Source organism: Callospermophilus lateralis, chromosome 4, assembly GCF_048772815.1.
Source record: "Callospermophilus lateralis isolate mCalLat2 chromosome 4, mCalLat2.hap1, whole genome shotgun sequence".
NCBI classification, from domain to species: Eukaryota; Metazoa; Chordata; class Mammalia; order Rodentia; family Sciuridae; genus Callospermophilus; species Callospermophilus lateralis.
The window spans coordinates 130,906,851-130,930,201 of NC_135308.1; the positions used below are offsets into that span (position 1 = coordinate 130,906,851).

Genomic DNA, 23,351 nt, shown 5'->3' on the forward strand with positions numbered 1-23,351 from the left:
AGAACAAGCTACAAATACCTGAAATGTTTAGCCCTGAGCTATAGTTTATAATGATATACATAATAACTTAGGTGAGTCAAGAGAAATCACCTTTCTAGTGATCTGGCTTTTAACCTTTGTTGTAAAAGCTTCACAGCCACAGCATTTTCTATTTTTCATGGCTCTTGATCTACCAACAAGTATAGTAGAGCAGCCTTTCTCCTCTTTAGAAAAAACACTACTATATACATTATTATAAATCTATACCTTTAAGTTTTAAAACTATAAAAACATTATAAATTATTGTATTGTTTTATTTTTAAATAATACATTTGAAATATTCATCTCTTCCTAATGCAAGTGAAGTACGAGGCAAACTAGGAGGGGTTAGAATGTGCATGCAGGAGCAGCATTACAATTCCACATTGAAACACTGCATGATAACTGCATTTCTTTCTTCAGAAACTGGATCTCCAATTACAGCATCATGTATTGGATTAGGTAACTCTAAAACACCTCCTCCAGGACAAGCAGGAAAATGTGTTCCAGGATACAATGGTAAGAAATGACTGTGATCATTTTAAATATGTAATGTTAATAAATTTAAATATTTTCCTGCTCCTAGAATATATTATATTTTATGAAATCTTCTATGTACTTAATAGGTATCTCATTGGATGAATGCATGGTAGCAGATGCCTATAATCCTACTGGCTCAGGAGGCTGAGGCAGGAGGATCACAAGTTCAAAGCCAGCCTCAACAAAAGCAAGGTGCTAAGCAACTCACTGAGACCCTGTCTCTAAATAAAATACAGAATAGGGCTGGGGATGTGGTTTAGTGATCAAGTGGCCCTGAATTCAATCCCTGGTACCAAACAAAAAAATGAATGTCTTAATTTTTTAAAAAATATTTGTTTTAGATGTAGGTGGATACAATAACCTTTATTTTGTTTTTATGTGATGCCGGGGATTAAACCCAGTGCCTCACATGTGTTAGGCGAGAGCTCTATCACTGAGCTACAACCCCAGCTCAAATGTTTTAATTTTTGCTGTCAAAAGTAACATGGTCTTCCAGGGACATGTTCTATCTAAATGGTTGTAACAGCAAAAGAACAATATAATTTATAAGGCACTTGAAGAATGTGGTGTGATATGACTGTGGGGAACATGTGCTATGTGCTCAATATTTGTGTACATCATTTCATTAATGTTGAAGCATATTTACTTTAGAGACACTGTAACCATTTAGAGATCAGTAGTGTGATACTCAAAGAGACTAAATAATTTTCCTAGGATAGCTTGACTGGTTAGCTCCTCGGGACAGTGCAGACCACTGTGTTTTATCTCATTTGTTTCCTTGCTTTTGTTACAAAATTGGCTGCTGATTCCCTAACACATATTACTCTTAATTTAGGCATGAGGAAAAGGTTTTTAATCTTATTGGCTGAAAATAAGATGAGTAAGAGTTCTAAGAGTTTTTTTTCTTTTTCTTTTTTTTTTTTTTTTTGGTACTGGGGATTGAATATAGGGTGCTCCACAATTAAGCTGCATGCCTGGACCTTTTCATTTTTATTTTGAGACAGGATCTCCTCACTAAACTGTTGAGGCTGGCCTTAAACTTGCAATTTTCCTGCCTCACCTTCCCAAGTCACTGAGATTAGAGGTATGCACCACTGTATCAGTCAAGTGAAGATTCTAAAAAAAAACATTTCTTTGATGCTGGCTTCAAGTAACAGAGGTATATTTTTTTGTATTTGTTTTAAAATTTATAGCAATCATCATAATAGATGAATAATTTCCCTTGGCTACATTTCCTACTATATAAATATACAGCTAACTTTTCAAACATTTAGTTTTCATATTTCTGAATAAGAATAATACTTTTATACACTTTCTAAGGGGGCTGAATTGTGACATTACGGAGCAAAGCATTAACACAGTGTCTGGCCAATAGAAATATGGAGCAAATCTTAGCTAGTATTAATGTCTTAGCTAGTATTACTAGTGATGTTTCCGAGAAGCCAGACTGATTTGACTTTGACTCACATTCATTTTATTTATTTATTCATTCATTTTATAGGAAATGAAGAATGCGGCACCAAGGTTGTATCATTTTCATAAGGTCACATTATGTACCTTAATAGATTTTATGAGGAAAAGTCAGATTTAAAGAATAGAGTATGATTTACGGTAGAATACTTGTGATTGACCCTAGAGCTCTGTGAATGCTAGGCAGGTACTCTGCCAATGAGCTTCCACCCTCACTCCTCCCAGTAATATTCTTAACAAAATTTATAGAGATTTGTCTTTTGCCTCTCTAATATAAGAATAGTGCATTTTCCTCCTTGAACAATGTCTACTTTGGGAAACCCAGGTCATTTAGTTTAAACTGGCAGCCATATTTATAAAAAGAAACTTTAGACTCTTTATTCGGGATAAATATATAGTCAGTGTCTTCTCTAGCTGTAGACAGGTGAACCCAAATTTAGTGAAATCCCCCATTTGAACAGCTCTGTCATTCCTGTTCCTTTTATCAGAAAAGTTGCTTTTGTGTTGAGACATTTTTAGGGGTCACCAATGGGGGAGGTGTTAGACACATTTTCCTTGAGTATGTCTTTTGTATCCAGATGTAAGTGAGGCTTTGATGCCTCATAGAACTTCAGTACAGAAGTTTCTGATTCTCTGAAAGCCGCTGACTTGCAGACAATTAAACTCTCATAACCCACGTACCAGAAAAACCCTTAAATGTGGTATAACAATTTTACTTCATTGAGTACCTTATGCAAGCTTGTCACTTAACTTTCCTTTTCCCTAGTACAGTAGGTTTTTTTTTTCTTTTCTTTTTCTTTTTTTTTTTTTTTTTGGTACTAGAGATTGAACTCAGGGATACTTAACCACTGAGCCATATCCCCAGCCTTTTAATTTAGAGACAGGGTCTTGCTGGGTTGCTTAGGCCTTTGCTAAGTTGCTGAGGCTGGCTTTGAACTCTCGATCCTCCTGCCTCAGCCTCCCAAGCCGCTCCCCTAGTAATTTTTATGCCAAAACAATAAAAAGGGAATTGCTCCTATATTATAGGCAGGAAAACTGAAGAGGTGATAGATTATGCTCAGGGTACATAGCAATGTTGCCACTGTCCTGAGATTTGAGAAACAAAGATACATTAGGCATGGCCTCTATCTCTAGTGAACTCACAAGCTAGTGAAATACAGACACTCATAACTCTACTAATTATCAAAATAGTGTATAAACAAAGTGCTCCAGGAGCACAAAGATGGTAGCACTTTTCTATGTATGGGCCCATTGTCCACCTCCTCTCATAGCTGTTTACAGTTGAATGACCTGGGTGAACAGAACCACATAAAGATCCCATTAAAGTCTAAATGATACTGATGTGTCTTCATTTTAGTTTGCTGTGAGGGGTACTGAATGTGAATACAAGCTTAGAATAAGCACATTCAGGGTTTATCAAGATATCACAGAAGACATTTGGATAATATTTCAGAAGATCAAATTCAAGTAATTTAAATCTCATAAGTGGATATGAAGACTTAAATCAGAATAAGTGGTTTTTGTGCTTTTTAAAAGTTTTATTTTTATTCTGTGTACTATTTCTGATGTATTTTAAACTTTATTTCCTTTAAATTTGAAAAGATGAATATATTCTAAATGTTCTTAACTGATGAGAAGGGTATAAGCAAATTAACAAAGATTATGAAATCATACATGCCAACAAATTTGAAATACAGTGTCTTTAAGGGAGATTATGAAGGAAAATTTATGACCTCATAGAGAATCAAACAAATGTCCATAATTTCTGTAGGATATTTTAACTTATTTGTATACATTCAGGGTCTTAGAGGATTTAAAAATCACTTTTTAAGCTAGAGTTTGGCAGTTGAATATAGAAAATATGAAAAATGTTTATGCTTTAAACATTTTTATTTTATAAACATTTTTATTCAAAATTTTATTTATATTTTACTTTGTAGTTATGATTTTGGATGACAACATGCAAAAACTGAAGGCTCGACGTTTAGGAAATATTGTGGTAAAGTAAGCAAACTTTTCAATGCTATTATTTAAAAGGGCAAAAGTGTTTATATTATAATAAGGAAAATAATAGAGTTATTAGATTAATAGTACAAGTGAGGTTGTTGCAAAATGAGTTTTAGTACTGCTTGAGAATTATATCAACTCTGTTGTAATTTAAAGATGGAAACTCCATAAATTTTTTTTAAATTTACATATAATTTTTTAAAAGATAAATCTTGCACTTTTTAAAAATAACTTTTTTCTGATTATACAAATAATGTGTAGATTATAAAGGTAACTTGTACCTAACAGCAATTCATTGTTAATTTGGAATACATGGTCTGTGTTGCAAAATGACATTGCAATCAACGTGGTACTCCATATATGGTAGTATTTCCTTAAGTTTAGGATGGAGGCTGAAAAGTTCCTACCACTTAGTGGCATCATAGGGCAACCTGTTACTCATGAGCTTGTGTTCATGCTGATATAAACCTATGGCTCTACCAGTCTTTTGAAAGTATAGCACATAAGATTATATATAGTATGTTATAGTTGATAATAAGTATACAGACATGTTACTGGTTTGTATATTTACTATGCTAGACTTTTTATCATTACTTTAAAAGTGTATTCCATCTACTTAAAAAATATTTACTGTAACGCAATATAACAATTTATGCTGGCAGTAGCCTTATGAATATCATATTTGTCCTGCAATCAAGACTGCATCAACTAGTAGACTTATACTTTCAAGGAGTGTAAAAAGCACTTTATGATGCTCGCATAGCATCTCCATCACTCAGGACACATTTCTCAGAACATATCACATCATAAGGTGACATATGACTATATGGCTGTCTACTTTTTGACAAGCATTTTACATAATTGAATTAATTAGATATGTTTTCAATAGATTACTGTTTTCTCTTAAACCTTCCTCAGAAGCATTTTTGTCTTGAGGGTGCTGGGAGTTGAATCCAGGACTTTGCATATGCTAGTCAAGTGCTCTACCTCTGAGCTACCTCCTCAGCCCTTCAAAAGCATTGTTACTTTTTACTCTGTCCTGTAAAAATCTTTGTATTCACTCTTTGAATTGTTATGATTATAAGTAATACTGTATTAAATACACTTTTGGTTTTGTCTTTTTTCCTTTTCTAATTATTGATACAGTATTTAATAGATTGCTAAATGTATAATTACTGGGGTCAAAGAGTAACATACTATAAAATTCCCAACTTAACCAAATACCACCATTCTTTGTTAATATTGTTCATCACTGTTCAATTGATAGGTAAAAATGCTAATGTTTGAAGTGAAATGTTTAAAATTACTTTGCGATCAATACTTTAAAATTGTTAACACTAGCCAGGCACAGTGGCGCATGCCTGGAATGCCAGTGGTTCAGAAGGTCAAGGCAGGAGGATCATGAGTTCAAAGCCAGCCTCAGCAAAAGCAAGGTGTTAAGCAACTGAGTGAGACCTTATCTCTAAATAAAATACAAAATAGGGCTAGGGATATGGCTCAGTGCTTGAGTGCCCCTGAGTTCAATTCCCGGTACAAAAAAAAAAAAAAAAATGTTGACACTAGTGAAAGCTGAAGTGGAAGTTGATTCAATTGGAAGCCACATAATATGTGCATTTAAATAATTGGTACAGATTGTTTTCATTAATTTATCTTATTATCATTATTTTTTAAGGCTTTACTAATACTTCTTAAGTAGTAGAATTCACCAAAATGAGCTGCTATAAATATAAAACATTGTATGTCAGGTCTTAAAAGAGATTTGTTTTCTCATTTATTTCTCTTAGAATTCAAAAGAACTCTTATTACTTAGCATTCGCAGACTGTCTCCCTTTAATAAAATATTTTAAGTGCTGTGGAAATTACAAGAAAAGCAGTAGTAAAATGTATTTCTTCTCATGGAGATATTTTAACTTTACAAAAGTTAATAGAGCAGATACACACCACGGCACATTTTCTTCCTCATACTTTTATGTTATCAGTAAACATGTAGGCACTATATTATTTTTTGTAAAGTTTTAATTTAAAGATAGTATATCCTAAAATAGGGAAAAATTAAATATTGAATATGCCATTAGTAGTCATAGTTCTCTAAATCAAAATCCATATTCACATAGAACAAGTTGAAATATGACCTGTTAGGGGACAAATAGCAAGGGGGGTGGAGGGCTTGCTCAAGAAAACAGTATAAACACAATTGTGGGTGGATGTTTAAATTGCTTAAGGAAGCACATGGTTTTTGAGAGCTTTTCAAAGCACTCTAACTGCATACATTGTTATATAACCTAACTATAAATGAGTCATCTATTTCATAAAGCAACTCTTTTAAGATCCCAGAGGTGGCATTTGATGCCAGCACAGTTTTGAACCTCTCCTGGGTTCTGTCACTCTAATTATGGGTAATTTTGCCCTGCATCCTTCAACGATACTGAAGTACAGCCATATCCCACATAAACTATGACTTTTCCTTATGGCCTTATGTTATTCCAAGTCCTTGAAAGTAACACAAATGTTGCCTTAAAGCAATCCATTGTTTAGATTGTTACCAGTTCAGAATGATTTTCTTCCCTCTGTATTCCTAAGCAGGGAATTTTATTTTATAGATCTGGTATTGTGAGATTTCATTATGAATTATGAGGATGCCAATATATAAAGACGTGCTTTGGGATTTGTTCTTCCTAGTGGTTAATGGTGAAACTGAATATCTAAAAAGATTACATATATGATTGCATTAGAAAGGTAAGGGGAAAATAATCAGAAAACAAACAAAGATTACTAAAAGGTATTTTTTTCCCCTCTCTGCCCTCAATAGAACAAATGTGGAACTGTTTTTCAGGAAATCAATTTTATCTATGAAAAAAAGGACACACTTTTGAAAACCTCATTGCCAATACCTACTCTACTGTAAATCATCAATATAAAAATTTCCCATGCATCCCAATGGCTGTTTGCAGCATGTGTAGGATGTTTTCATATTTACATCAATAAAAGTTGCTCATGTAGGTCCTTGTTTAGACCTCATGATTTATTAAAAATAACACAGGAACAAAACCCACAAATCTCTTGATTAGCTTAGCTTTCCCACCTGCTTTGTTGTGGCATTCTAGACATAATTTCTTTTCTTTTCTGTGGACCCTTTACTAGAAGGTAAAAATTTTAATGATTCTTAAACTAGTGTAAGCTATGGCATATGATAAACAGGATCCTACAGTTTTTAGTGTCTTAGAAGATTACTTGCATTCACAGAATTTACCTTTCTAGCAGGAGAGAAAACTTCAAGCCCACATAGACATTAAAAAATTCTTTTGATTTTGAAGCATACTCCAAGCAGTTAATTTAGTGAGAAAGTTATGGTATCTGAGTTGCTATGAATACAAAATGCTCATGAATTTTAGAAGGTGCTCCTGTAATTGCATCCAGAGCTCTAAAGTGCAGAAATAAAACTATGAGTCAGTAATTTTCAGGCAACAGAGAGCAGAGTATGAAAGAAAATTTTAACTACAATTGCCTGCCTTGGTACCACGGTGCTCTCTGTTATTAAAGCCATAGGTCTCTGGCTCTTCCTTTCTGATGGGCGTACGTGTTTCTGACCAGATCTGTTGTTGCTATTGGAAATGCAGCTTATTCACCCCTGCTGTGTTCTGCTGACCTGTGCCCCATAGACAGTGGTGGGGGCGAGGGAGCTGTATGGAATTGTCCAAGTGACTTTTACTTAACTGCCTGCCAATTTCTCATTCTCCAGATATTGAACTCTTGGCTTTTAATGATATATTTTTTTTCACATCTCTATGCCTTCACAGCAGTGATTCAGTCACCATACTGCCATCTTGGGAAAGAGCCAGGACATCTCTCTTTTCATCCAGTATTCTTTGAGTAAAACCAACAATGTCACCACCAACAATGTCCCTTTTAAAATCTCATGTACAGATCTTAGTATGATCCCTGGTTAGCCTCATAATGACACTCTGAGGCAGACAAAGGGACAGATATTATCCTCATTTCAGACGTAAGAAAGGAAGCATCATTAGTAGTTACACAGTTAGAATTCACATTATCACCCAGTCCTTTGTCTGCCCACAGAGAATGAAATGATGGCCTAGGCAGTTTCTTTTGGGGAGATAAAAAGTAACTTCATATGAAAATCTTAAGTAAAGCCTAAGGACCCTGTAGGAAGTACCAGGAGTACAAAGTTAGAATTTAACTCCAGATTTCTCTGGGAAACTGGAGTTTTGTTTTCAATTTATTTCTGAATCTACAGGGATTCCTGTTACAGTAGTAAATACAGAAAGATCATCCTTTATCTGGGAGCTTTACACTGCAGAATGCTTGGGATGTGTTACCTTCTAGAGGGATGGACATTCCCCGCCTGCCCTCATGGTTGAAGGATTTCCCTGTATTCTGATACCTCCCTCCCACGCCAGTATCACCTGCCTCATTTATTCCTCTTCTCCCATCAGAATGATCTCTTTAGAAAGGAGATTCTCTACAAGGAGCTACTAATTAACCCTTTGAGGAGTTATAATAAATACTCGTTTTTCACTTTGCTTGGAAGAGTTGTGTAAAATTTCATAGGATGGTAGCATTTGTTTTCCAATTTGAAGGATGAGTATATGCATTAACCAGCCCCATTTCTTCTTTTTTCCTCTTTTCCTTCCTTCTGCAAGTGCAGTGCATTTTTATGTTTAACCTCAGAAAAAGCATTTTTTTTATAGTTTCAGAAAAAGATCCCCAGTGCACCATTATTCCAGAAGAAAGAATTGCACTTAATGTTGGATAATCCTTCAGATAGCAATGGAGAGAAAAGTGTTCACTCAGAATATTGCAAAAAAAAAAAAAAACGAATTCTGCTCTGTCTTATACACACATAACTTCTGTCTGGATCTTTCTTTTCTCTCCTTTTTTTTTTCTTTATTGGTTCTTTTTATTTGTACATGACAATAAGATTCATTATAAAAGCATAGAATATTTTTTCACATGTTACTTGTTTAATATGTATGTATCACAAATACTTCCAATTCTGGTAACTTTATTCTTTTCTGCTTTTCTTTCTCTTGTATGGTTCTTCCCATAGTTTCCTCCTTAGACACCCTTTATGATATTCAGATAACATCATCTGAATTTTTAGAGACACCACACTTTGTTAGTGAGGAACAGGAGAGCATCCCCTCATTTTGCCTTACCAATTACCAATTGTAATATCCTGTCTTACTTTCTAGTCTGACCTTCAGTTAGATTTGTGTATAACAAAGCAGTTTTCTGGGGACATTTCAGAAATATCTTGAGATATACATATATGCCATTTCCAGCATTTCCACATTTTGGATAGGGATAAAAACTTACTTCAAGAGCCTCTGGTAGTGCAAGGTTTAATCACTTGCTATAAAACATGCGTGAAAAAAAAGCACCTGAGTATTTACATTTTTACATTATTGTTGACTTAAGGGAGTGGGTATCATGTGCATCAATCTTCCTTCCCATTTGCTTTTCAAAAATACAGAATTTCTTGTAGTTTACTCTGTGTGGGAATTGCTATATATCAGAGACCAGAGTTCAAATTTTTGTATTATTAATGGTTACCACACTGATTGATGAATACCAAGCCCCAAATAAATACTGAATGAATGAATAAAATGAATTCTTGAGTTAGTTCACAAATGAATGAGTGAATGAATAAAACAATGGCATAATCTCTCAATTGTTTTCTTTTCTCGTTTTTTACACCTTCATTTTCTCTCAGCTAGTTCTACTCCCATCTTCCCTGTCCTACATCAACCTGCGTCTCTCTGAATTAAACCAATGACTTATATCACTCCTTTCAGTCACCCACAAACTAATAAAAAGTAGAATCTAACTTACTGCCTGTAGGTACTCCAGCTGTTGCTTGCTCCACTTGCCTGAAATGGCAATCATAAGAATATTCAAAATATCTTACTTACAAAGTTTCATTTCTTCTGTTGAACCAGTTTGAAAACAAAATTTGCACTTTGTTCAGCACTTGGTCATTATGAATACTCTATTTTGGTGGTGTCTGTGATATAAGTTCTCATTCCCAGATATCTCTGATTTTTTTTCTTTTTATTCAGTGGTCATCTTTATTTAATCCTTTTTGAACACTGTGTTTGACTTTGGATTTCTCCTTTGTCTTCCATAAAGTTTATCTGGATTATCCACTGATCTCTAAGTTCTGTGATTACCCAGCTACATCTGAGGAGCATGTCTATCTCACTGTCCAGGCTCACCACACATTGATTCTCAGATGTGGATTTATCGACTTCTTATTTCATGGTTCTACTGATGATGTCAGAGATTCCTAAAATTTAACATCTAAACCAAATTATCTATCTCCTCTCTACTTTTCCAAATTCTAATATGTGACCTCTCCTGAAAATGTTGCTTTTGCTATGTTTGAGCTTTTGAGTTCCTTGTGTTTGTATCATTATTGATCTAGACTGGAAGCTTTAGAGTCAGCTTTAATTCATCTCTCTTCTTCATCCCTCACATTTAATTTTTATTGTTTTACTGTGTCTTTCAGTTATCCATTTCATCACACTGATTTCAGCATTCTTCCGGGAACAAAAATTGGATTACCCAATTACCTTCTTTTAAAAAACATTGATAATTCAGTATTATCACATTCTTGTTGTCTAGTCAGTGGGATCTCCCCCCCCCAAAAAAAAAAAATAGAGGGAGAAAAAAAGAGAGAGAAGAAGAGAAAGTCTCTAATGTGAGGAAATATTACTCTATGGCCATTTGTAAACCAACATCTTTGATTCACAGTAGATAAAATGAGAGAAATGTTCGTTCAGTAATAGGCCCTTCGATACATATAGATCTCAGCACAGGCAATATTATGTGCTTAATTTATTTGGATCCACATTCCTGTATATCAGCAATCCCACCACTCTGTTATTCTCATTCCAGTATGAATGTCAGTTACAATTTATTATTTTGGTTACTTTTATTTATTATTTTAATTACTTTTTTATTTTCTTTGTACTATAAGTAGTAAGATATTTTTAATGCACACATCCATACATCTGTACAAAATGACACAAAGAAATGTAGAAAGGAGTATATATTATGGTATATTTCCTAAGAGTAACTAAAATTATCTCTTATTAATGCACATCTCTATCAGATTTATCTTATTTATTTTGCATCTGTTCCATTCATTACTGTTATGCCTTTTGGCTTCTATTAACATTTGTTTTGGCATTTCTTCTTAGAGTTCTCTTCTTCATTTTTTTTTACCTGTAGCATTCTGAAAATGCCATTAAATTGACTTTATAGTGAGTGTCATCTTAATGTTTAGCTTAGGTGCTTAATAATGAGTGATGTTTCACTCTTTTTTGGCAGAATATTAACAAATTGATTAAAACAATCTCATAATTTGTACATGGGTGTTTAGGATTAGCACAGTAAAATCAGCTAAAAGAATTTGGGGAGATTATCAATTTCAGCCTGCTATCTTCAAATAGATTTAAGGATGAACAGTTAAAGGAGGGAACAGAAGCAGTAGCAAAATACACCAGCATTTCTGTAGGTTTTTTTTAATAGATTATAAAATGCTTTTACATGTAATTTATGTAATAATGTGAGGTATGGAAATGCTAACATAGCATATTTCCTCTTTCTTTAAAAAGCGGCAGGGGGGAGAAAAGCACATAGCAAAGGGAAAGCCCTAATGAGGATTACTACTAGCAATCTGACCATGGTGGAAATGGGCGATATCAGCTGGATTGTCCAGAAATTCATTGGCAGCTGCTCCTACCTCTAGCTGCATTTTCTTCCTGACAATGCTGAGATAAAATTCAGTGTTGTGGAGGTGTAAGCCTGGGGTGGCCGTCCAATTGCACTGCTTCCCCTTTTATTCTGTCAGAACTGAAAATCTTTCTTGTGGGAAAGGTGTTTGGTATCTCCTAAAGTGAACAGTAACCATCTTGACTTTTTTAGCATCAAAAGGATGAAGTCAGAACTGAGCATTTTTATTTTAATTGTATGAATACGAGAGCATTTTTGAAAATCATCAAGTTTTATAGTACCCAAATTTCCCACTGGTACCCAGAAAACAATTTGAACGATTGTCTTTGTGGAGTGGAAACTTCCTACATGCAACCAAGATGAACATTTTATTCATTTATTTATGTGCACATAGATAGATGACAGATAAATTATAGATGGATACAATTAAGCCATGCACATAACACCTATTTGATATTATAGAGGAAAGAAGGAAGAATTCTAGGAAATTCACTGGAAAGAAAAAATATGTAGGACCTTCTATTCAATATGCTCAAGATTTCTATGTGTTCGTAGAAATGAAAAAGTACATAGTGCTAGATGGTCATGAAAAGAAATAATAGAAGAGTGAGCAGGGAGAGTGAATTCCCAGGGAATTCTGTGTGAAGATTACTGACTATGAAGATAAGATTGTATACTGGATGCTAACCTGGAACATTCCATTGCACGGACAGGCAAAGGTGACAGTTGCTATCCTGGTATTTAAAAAAAAAGATGAATTTATTTTCCTATGATGAAAGCATTAAAGAGTAATTTAGTGATGCATTTTTGGCTCATTTTTGCAGATGTTATGCTTCTTTATGAAACAGTGATTATTGCTAATAAGTTTGAATGCCAAATGTGTGAACCTTTATGTCCTTCCCAAATAACACTCATTCTTCAATAGTAGTGCTGTGACATAGCCAAATACTTAGGCTTCCACTAGACACAACCTGCCCAGCAGGTTTAGGGGTTGTATTTCAATGTGAGATTTGAATTATAATTATTCATCATACTGGAAAAATGATAGCTCTAATCAATCTGCTCTTATGACTTTCATTGTAATTTTAAATGCTCTGTTTTTATATAAGGTTGCCATTACCACCTGGGGCTTTTTCAGGACTCTGGAAGAATCAGGAAGCATTCAAGCATTTATACTTTGAAAAATTTCCTGTAAGAATTTTAATATATATTTTTTAATCTTCTTATATATTTCTCCTTTATTTTGCCTATTAAATTGATCAATATGCTTCTAGAATCATGGATGTGACTTTTAAAGGTTATCTGAACCAGTCTCCAGCTTTTAGGGATAAGAATATGCAAATTACAATTATCTAATTAAGTCAATTTTACATGCATTATTAGTCTTTGGACATAGAAATTTCTCAGTTTCTCTGAGCAGCTTTTCCTAAGCTCTCAATGTCAGCAATTTCTTTTTGTTAAATCAATTTTTTTTCTATTTTGCTTTCTATATTATTTCCTCCACTGAATTCCTCTGTACAGACTGAGAACAACTAACTGAAATTATACAATGTCATTACTTGACTGCATGTACACCTGGCTACTTGAGTAAACTTCATTTGATTAGCACAAAAGCCACATTTTTCTATTCCTTTATGACTTTTGGCATTCTTTCCTGAAAGTTCTCTGAACTCTTTATTTTAAAATTCCATGTTAAAAATGCAGACACAGGGTAGAAACAGTATTCCCAAAGCCCATTCCTCATCCCCGTAGCCTGGATAACAAAGATCTTTCTGTTTTCTGTTTTGTCATTTGCCCATCACTAGGCCATGGTGAAGGTGAAGTGCATTGTGTTCATAACAGCACTTCATTGATCACACAGATCAGGGTCCCACCCATGGTCTCTCTGCTGGTCCCTTTACTTCTCCTTCTTGCCCTGAGAGTGATACTTTGTCCTCATTATGCTCTGGGTAAAAAGAAATGAATAATTGGAATTTCATTTTAAAAAAGGGTCTCCAAGTATTTAGTATTCTATCTTTATTATTTGTGTGTGAAAGACAGATTACCTAATCAACTAGACAAATGACAAGAATTAAAATAGCTTTCTTTAGAAAGATATCTCAGAGTGGAATGACCTCAATAGCCAAGATTGAACAGTCCCCTGATAGACTGTGGCAGAGAAGATTTGTCAGTACAGTTGATTCCAGCCAGCTCAATTTCTCTAACCTGATGGGCCACATTTAAAAAGCATCAGGGTTCTGATATGATTAATTATAACCTGACAGTGGCAAATAATATGCACATGTGGTTTTTAACGTGATTGCCTTTAACACCAAAGTTTTATTTGAACCCCAGTATATTGTTAACTTGTATGAAGTGACTCTTCTTACCTGACCGTATGTCTCTCATCTGAGGGCTCAAACCAGAATGGAAGTATTGAATAACTCACACAAAGTTCCCAGAGGTAAGAAGTGGTGGAGCTGGGATTTGAACCAAAATCATCTGGTTCCAGAGTTAGTGCTCTTAATTACTGCTCTAGGCTGCCTCTTGTGATAGTAACAGTTGTAATTACAATAATACTATTGAGGGCTCATGATGTGCCAAAGTCTGTCTTCTACTTCATATGCACTTTCACATATAGGCTTCAAAGAGGTCTTAGAAGGTGGAGTTCCTTCACTCGTTTAGCATATAAGAATAATGAGTCTTGCTATGCGCTGTGGTGTAACGCCTGTAATCCCAACAGCTCAGTAGGCTGAGAGAGGAGAATAGAGAGTTCAAAGCCAACCTCAGGAGTGGGGAGGTTTGCTTAGCAACTCAATGAGACCCTGTCTCTAAATAAAATACAAAATAGGGCTTGGGGATGTGGCTCAGTGGTTGAGTGCCCCTGAGTTCAATCCCCAGTACCTGCCCTCACCAAAAAAAAAAAAAAAAAAAGGTTAAGAAACACAAATGGGTTTTTAGATAGGTATCAAAAAAACTCAGAAACCTTAAAGAAAGTTATATTTCTTCTTTCTATTTCTTATTCTTCTTGATACTTCCTACTATGATTTCCATACCAGCAAAGATGTGCTACTTTGAGGTGATTAAAAGTTTTATCTCATTTTCACTATTAAATTTCACTGAGGCTTGAGTCCAATCCTAATACATGTTAATAAACCAGTGATCTATTTTGTAATTATTCATACTGAGCTTTAAAGCTTTTCAAAATTAATACAATTAGAGAAGAACTTTATCAAGGAATTACTTTGCAATACCAAAGTATATTGGAAATATTGAGCTATTACTTCTCCATTAAAAAAATGTAATTGGGTTCATAAACTTTATAACTCTAAGTTCAAACATTTAACTTGAACATATATAAGAACACTTTAATTTATTTCAGGCTGGTAGAGGAGCAAAGCGATTCTAGTAAGGTTTCAAAATCAAAAGTAATTTAATTTTGTAGTCCAGTTATGAAAAAATCAAATACTACAGTAAATCCATTTCTTTTACATTTTATGTTTTACCAAGTTTAAAAATGATTGCATTACCTAACAGTGCATGCTAATAAAACTTGTTCATTCTTGTTTCCAGGGCTACTATGACACCATGGATGCTGGCTACATGGATGAGGAAGGCTATGTGTATGTTATGTCTCGAGTTGATGATGTCATAAATGTTGCAGGTCACAGGATTTCTGCAGGTGCCATTGAAGAGGTATTGATGAATATTGTTATTTTATTCCAAGTGGTGTTGAGGAACAGAGCTGAACTGAGGAAATATTGAGTTTAAGCCATTCCACATGGAGAATTACCACACCCTTGGTTTGCAGCAGAGGCTAGCTCACTCCTGTTATAGAATGGATATGAGCTCATGTGTTAAATGGTGGTTCCATTCCAGGTTTTGTGAGGAATTTCAATACTGCTCTCCAGAGTGGTTGTACCAATTTGCAGCCCCACAGCAATGTAGGGGTACCTTTTTCCCCACATCTTTGCCAACATTTATTGTATTCTTTTTTAATTTATTATTTTTTATATTATTAATTTTTTTACTTATATTTGACAGTAGAATGTATTACAATTCATATTACACATATAGAGCAAAAATTTTTCATATCTCTGGTTGTATTCAAAGTATATCCATTCCACCATCATTTCTAGCGCATGCCCCCTTCATTCCCCTGCCACCCCTCTGCCCTATCTAGAGTTCATCTATTCCTCCCATGCTCCCCCTCCCTACCCCCTTATGAATCAGCCTCGTTATATCAGAGAAAAAATTCGGCATTTGTTTTTTTGGGATTGGATAACTTCAGTTAGCATTATCTTCTCTAACTCCATTCATTTATCTGCAAATGCCATGATTTTATTATTGAGTAATATTCCACATTTTTTTAATCCATTCATCTACTGAAGGGCATCTAGATGGTTCCACAGTTTAGCTATTGTGAATTGTGCTGCTGTAAACATTGATGTGGCTGTGTCTCTGTAGTATGCTCTTTTTAAGTCCTTCAGATATAGACCGAGGAGAGGGATAGCTGGGTCAAATGGTGGTTTCATTCCCAATTTTCCAAGGAATCTCCATATTGCTTTCCATATTGGGTTGCACCAATTTGCAGTCCCACTAGTAGTGTATGAGTGTACCTTTTTCCCCACATCCCTGTCAACAATTATTGTTGTTTATCTTCATAATAGCTGCCATTCTGACTGGAGTGAGATGAAATCTTAGAGTAGTTTTGATTTGCATTTCTCTAATTGCTAGTGATGATCAACATCTTTTCATATATTTGTTGATTGATTGTATTATAACTTTTTGAGATATTTATGAAAATGCATTTGCGATCCTTCCACTTTGTTGTGCATATCAAGAGTTTGTCCTTTGTATTTTGTACTATTTATTGTGCAGCTGTCTTAATGAATCTATGTATCCATTCACCCATTATAGGACTTAGGAATTGTTCCTATTTTGGGGCAATTATAAACAATGGTATTATATACATTCAAAAATAGGTTTTATGTAAATATTACTTTAATCCACTAGGCTAAATATCTATGGTGGGTTTTGTAGATTATATTTTGAGTGTATATTTAAGTTTCTAAGAAACTACACCACTGTTTTCCATGGTGGCTGTGCTATTTTATATACTCACCAACAGTGTCTGAGTGTCCTTATTTCTTCTAACCTTAGGAGGACCTGATAGTGTCAGTTTATTTAAACCATTCTAATAAGTTTATAATAGTGTATCAATTATGTGACATTTGAGGCAAATAGAGAAAAATCAGGGTTGCCAGGTATTATCAAGGTAAGAATACCAAGATGATACATCAAGAGAATTTTTATACTGTATCCTGTCTGTGGGGATAGTTCCATTGATATTTATACTCTTTTAATTTGCATTTACATAATAGGTAATGATGTTGTACATCTTTTCACATGTTTATTTGCCCTCTTTCTATATATTCTTTAATGAAATATCTAATGACTTATGTCCATTTTGTAAATAATTTTTTTTATTATTTGGTTTTAAGTGTTCATTACATATATTATGCTCTCAAGTTCTTTTTCTGATAAGTAATTTGCAAATATTTTCTATTAGCCTGTGGCTGGTGTTTTTATTTTACCAAGTATTCCCTCAAGTATAATTGTCCAATATTTGTTTTCTTTTACAGGTCATGATTTTGGTATCATATCTAAGAATTCTTTCCTAAGTCAGGGCCATAAATATGTTTTTCTCTTGTTTTCATGTAAGACTTTTATGGTTTTTAATTTTACATTTAGTTTGTTTGCATTGTATCATTTTAAATATACATTTGAGTTAATTTTTATATTGTGAAATGCAGGTTGAGAATAATTTTTTTAAACAGTGGATGTCAGTTCTTCCAGCATCATTTATAGAAAAGATTCCCTTGTCCCATTTAATTGCCTTTGCATATTTGTCAAAAATCAGCTGGTAACATTTGAGTGTATGATCTCTCATTAACTCATGCATTTATCCTTTCACTGATACTACCTGATCTTGTAGCTCTATAGAGTATCTTAAGGTTGAACAGCATTGGGCCTCTATATTAACTCTTCTTTTTTAATATTATTTTGACTGTTCTAGTCCCTTTAATTTTTTTAAATCTAACTTGTTATACATGATTGCAGAATGCAAATAATTTCATATTACATAAAGAGCACAATTTTTCAAGTCATGATTGTACACAAAGTAGCCAGAACAATTAGATGAAAGAAATTAAAGAGATAAAGATAGGAAAAGAAGAATTCAAATTATCACTATTTGCAGACAATGTGATTCTATACCTAGATGACCCAAAACTTTTCACCAGAAATCTCCTAGAACTAATAAATGAATTCCGCAAAGTAGCTGGATATAAAATCAACACCCATAAATCAAAGGCATTTCTGTATATCAGTGACAAATCTGCTGAAAGTGAAACTAGGAAAACCACCCCATTTACAATAGTCTCAAAAAAAAAAAAAACTTGGGAATAAATTTAATGGAAGAGATGAAAGACCTATACAATGAAAACTACAACATGCTAAAGAAAGAAATTAAAGAAGACCTTAGAAGATGGAAGGATCTACCTTGTTCTTGGATAGGCAGAATTAATATTGTCAAAATGACTATACTACCAAAAGCACTATACAGATGTAATCCCAATCAAAATCCCAATGGCATTCCTTATAGAAATAGGAAAATCAATCATGAAATTCATCTGGAAAAATAAGAGATCCAGAATAGCTAAAGCAATCCTTAGCAAGAAGAGTGAAGCTGGTTGCATTACTATTCCAGACCTAAAATTATACTACAGAGTAATAGTAAAAAAAATAGCATGGTATTTGCACCAAAATAGACCTGTAGACCAATGGTACAGAATAGAGCATACAGAGTCTAACCCACATAACTTCAATTATCTTATATTAGAGCAAGGTGTCAAAAACATACATTGAAGAAAAGATAGCTTCTTCAACAGATGATACTGAGAAAACTACAAATCCACAGGTAACAAAATGAAATTAAACCTCTATCTCTCACCATGCACAAAACTCAAAGTAGATCAAGGACCTAGGAATTAAACCAGGGACCTTGCACCTAATGGAAGAAAAAGTAGGCCCAAATCTCCATCATGTCGGATTATGCCCCAACTTTCTTAATAAATCTCCAGTAGTGCAAGAATTAAAACCAAGAATCAGTAAATGGGATAGGTTCAAACTAAAAAGCTTCTCACCAATAAACAATCAGTGAGGTGAATAGAAAGCTTACAGAATGGGAGCAAATCTTTACCACAAGCACATCAGAGCATTAATCTCTAGTATACATAAAGTGCTCAAAAACCTTAACACTAAAAAACCAAATAACCCAATCAATAAATGGGCCAAAGAACTGAACAGACACTTCTCAGAAAAAGATATACATTTGATCAACAAATATATGAAAAAATATTCAACATCACTAGTAATTGGAGAAATGAAAATCAAAACTACTCTAAGATTTCATTTCACTTCAGTCAGAATGGCAGCTATCTAGAATACAAACAACAATAAGTGTTGGTGAGGATGTGGGGGAAAGGCCACATTCATACATTGTTGGTGGGACTGCAGATTGGTGCAGCCAATCCAGAAAGCAGTATGTAGACTCCTTGGAAAACTTAGAATGGAACCACCATTTGACCCAGTTATCCCACTCTTCAACTTATATTCCCTTTAATTTTATGTACATATTTTTGATTGAGTTTTCCTGTAGTTACAATGAATTAATGCATAAATTTTTATTGAGTTTGTGTAAATCTAAACACTAATTTGGAAAATATTAATATCTATATTATATTAAATCTTCCAATTCATGAAACTTTATATACATCTTCATGTATTTAGTCTTTTTTAATGTTTAATTATTTTATACATTTTATAATACAGATTCTGAAGATATTTTGTTATATTTATACCTAAGATTTAATTTTTTGTTATTATATATAGTATTTTTTTAAGATTTAGTGTCCAAATTTTTGTTAGTGAATAGAACTAGTAAACACTTCTATATTTTAATCTTCATTCTGTCATTACGTTAACTCTACTTACTAATTCTAAACTTGCTGGATTTTTTGTTTGTTTTGTTTAGATTTCTTGACATTTTCTATGTAAACACTAATGATGCCTATGAATAGTCTTATTTTTTTTCCTTTTTAATCTGAATACCTTTCATATATGTTTATTTTTCTTGTCTTTTTGGACTGACTAGCAGTATGGCCCTGAATAACCGAGGTGAGGGAAATAGACTTATTTTGTTCATGATCTTAGGGTAAAATTCAATGCTTAACGATTAAGAATGAAGTTAACTATAGGTGTTTCTGTAGATGCCCTTTATCAAACTGAGGAAGTTTTCTTCTATTTCTAATTTGTCATGAATGTTGAATTTTATCAAGTCCTTTTTTCTACCTGTCTAGACATGATCATCTTTGTCTTTGAAGCCTGGCATGTGAATTACACCAAATAATTTTCAACTAATGTTGCATTTCTGGGACAAATCTTACACGTTAAAATGCATTCTTGTTTTTATATGTTGATTTTTTTTTATCAAAGGTAATATTCCCTGTTCTGAAATCTGCTTTGTGTGATAGTCTTACAGTCATTCTATCTTTTTTGAATAATGATTGCATCATTTATCTTTTCCTGTCCTTTCATTTTTAATCCATCTGGATAACTATACTTTATGTAGGTTTCTTGTAGGCAGCATATACTTGATTATCCAATCGGACATCTCTATATTTTAACTAGAGTTTTTAGGCAATTTACATTTAAATTAATTATTGATACACACACAAACTCACACACACACACACACACACACACACACACACATATGTTCCAGCTTATCATTATCTCTCTTTTCTTCTTCTTCCTCTTCCTCTTCTTCTTCTAATAACATTTCCCCTTTTCTTCTTCCTTTTTAGTTTTTTTGATTACTTTTTGTAGCTTTTGTTTTTCCTTTTTTTTTTTTTTTTTGGTAGTGGGTGGGGATTGAAACCAGGGATGCTTAACTACTAAGTGACATTCCTCAGCCCTTTTTATTTTTTGTTTTGAGATAATGTCTCACTAATTTACTGAGAGCCTCACTAAGTTGCTGAGGCTGGCTTTGAACTTGTACTCCTCCTGCCTCAGCCCCTTGAGCTGCTGGGATTACAGGCATGTACCATCACACCTGGCTTTAGCTTTGGCTTTTATGTTTCCTTTCAATTCTGTCCAAGTGCTTATCCATATTTACTGGGTTATTTTTGTTTTTTTAATGTTCGTCTTTGTTAATTTTACCCTGAATATGAAAATGAGGTATTCTGGATCAAAAATAGATGACTTTTATTTTTATATTTTTTCTTTTTGTGGTACTAGCAGTTGAACTCAGAGCCTCACACATGCTAGGCAAGCACAAGTGTGTGTATATATATGTGCATATATAATACACATATATCTACAAACATATTATTGCTATTATTATTTTACATAAAATTTATCTATGAGATAAATTGAAAATAAAATAAAAGTTTTAATTTCACTCTCATATATTCATTTATGATGTTCTCCCTTATTTTTGTCTTTTATTCATCCATGTTTCTGATCCATATTATTTTCCTTGTCTTTGAAGAACTTCTTTTGACCTTTCTTACAAAGAAAGTCTCCTGGGGGAAAAAAAATGGCCTCAATTTCTGTTTTCTTGAGAAAGTCCGTCATGTCTGAGGGAAAATTTCACAGGGTACAGAATTCTAGAGTGATGCCTTTTTTTTCTTGCCAACAATGTAAATATTTCATTACACTTTCTTCTTGTTTACATGGCTGCTGAGAAGAAGGGGTATGATTCTTATGTTTGATCTTCTATAGGTATGATTTTTTCCCTTGCTTTTTAAAATTTTTTTCCTTATTTTCTGAAATTTAATATGAGACATCTATTTGTAGTTTTCTGATATTTTCCCTGCTTATTGTTTTTGGGGATTAATGGATTTGTGGTTTTGTGTCTGACATTAATTTGGAGGATAATTCTCATTCTTGCTTCAAATATTACTTTAAATATTGCTCCTGTTCTTCTTTCTCTTATCCCTCTAATATTCCTGTTATTCCTATGTAACATCATTTATAGTTGTTACACATGTTTTGGATATTCTTTTTTTTTATCATTGCATTCCAGTTTAGATTTTTACTGAGATATCATCAAACTTAGACATACTTTGCTCAGCCATGTCCAGTCTACAGTGAACTCATTAAAGTGCTTCTTCATTTCTGCTACAGTGTTTATTTATTTATTTATTTTAATTTCAGCACTTCTTTTAAATTATTTTTTTTTTCAAAATTTCCATCTCTTTGCTTGCTTACATTATATATATGTCCTTGAATGTTTTCTGCTTTTTCCATTAAAGTCCTATGTCAATCAGTTTCCATTGGTGTAACAAAATAGAGATAATGAAATCAAAAGGAGGAAAGTTTATTTTGGCTCACAGTTTCAGAGATTTCAGGTCATGATCACTTGGCCATGTTGCTTTCAGTCTGTGGTGAAGCCCCCATATTGTGGCAGGGAGTGTAGTATTATTGATAAAGCTGCTCACTTCATGTCACCCAAAATGCAGAAAGAGGAAGAGGAAGAGACTAGAATCTATCCCATAATCTCCTTAAAGTTCACATCCCCAGGGATCTAAGATCTTTTCCTAAACCCCATCCCCAGAGGCTCTTCTATCCTTGTAGCACCACAGCTAGGCACCAAGCCTTTAATACACAAACCTTTTTGAAGGACATTTCATACCCAAATTATAGCATTCTACCCTGGGCCTCCAAAAGTTCATGTCCATCTCACAATGCAAAAGTCACTCGGTTCATCCTCCAACAATCTCCAAACTCTAAAAAGTTGTAGCATTGCTTCAAAGTTCAAGTCTACAGTCTATTCTGAGGCTCAAGGCAAACTCAGCTATAGCCCTCATAAAAATCAAAACTCAAACAATTTCCAAAACTCAATAGTTCAGAATAAACAATCCTATTCCAAAAGGGAAGAGTAGGAAAAGAATAAGCAGGTATCAAATCAAAGCAAGAACAAAACACAGAAGCACAAACATTAACTCCTATAGCTGCACATTCACCATCCAGGGCATAGGTGATGTGATGTGAGCCCTAAGGACCCTGAGCAGTCCCATTTCTGTGACTTTGCAGAGGCCTCAGCATAGGAATTATAGCTTTTAAAATTTCTGATCTGATAATTCCAACATTCCTGCCTTATGTGACAGGTGCTGATGCCCATTCATCTTCTTCAAATTGCCTTTTAATATGCTTTGCAATTTTTTTGTTGAAAGATGAACATGATGTTCTAGGTACAAAGAATTCTAGTCAGTGTCTGTTAGTAATGTGGTGGTGAGGTGTGAGGGGAGGAGAAAGTTCTTTTGTCTTTCAGTGAGTCCCTGGACTGGGAACCTTAGTAGTACTTCTTGTTTTTTTTCCCCCTTAGATAGCTCAGCATGGCTAGAGGGAGCTGGAACTGAGTATTTCTTTTTACTCAAGGTGATTTAGGTTCTGGTAAAATTCCAGCAGGCAAGGTTCTGGCACACAGTTTCTTTGAGGATAGACCTTGT

At 33.9% G+C, this 23,351-nt stretch overlaps 1 protein-coding gene across 1 annotated transcript in view; it reads left to right on the plus strand.

The window, feature by feature from the left end:
- The window catches only part of Acss3 (acyl-CoA synthetase short chain family member 3), a 162,242-nt gene that overhangs the window by 128,232 nt on the left and 10,659 nt on the right, over nt 1–23,351 (plus strand). Inside the window, exons 10-13 of the mRNA XM_076854912.2 lie at nt 442–537; nt 3,969–4,032; nt 12,903–12,984; nt 15,346–15,468. Coding sequence (XP_076711027.1) covers nt 442–537; nt 3,969–4,032; nt 12,903–12,984; nt 15,346–15,468 — 365 coding nt within the window. The remainder of the gene's footprint in view (nt 1–441; nt 538–3,968; nt 4,033–12,902; nt 12,985–15,345; nt 15,469–23,351) is intronic.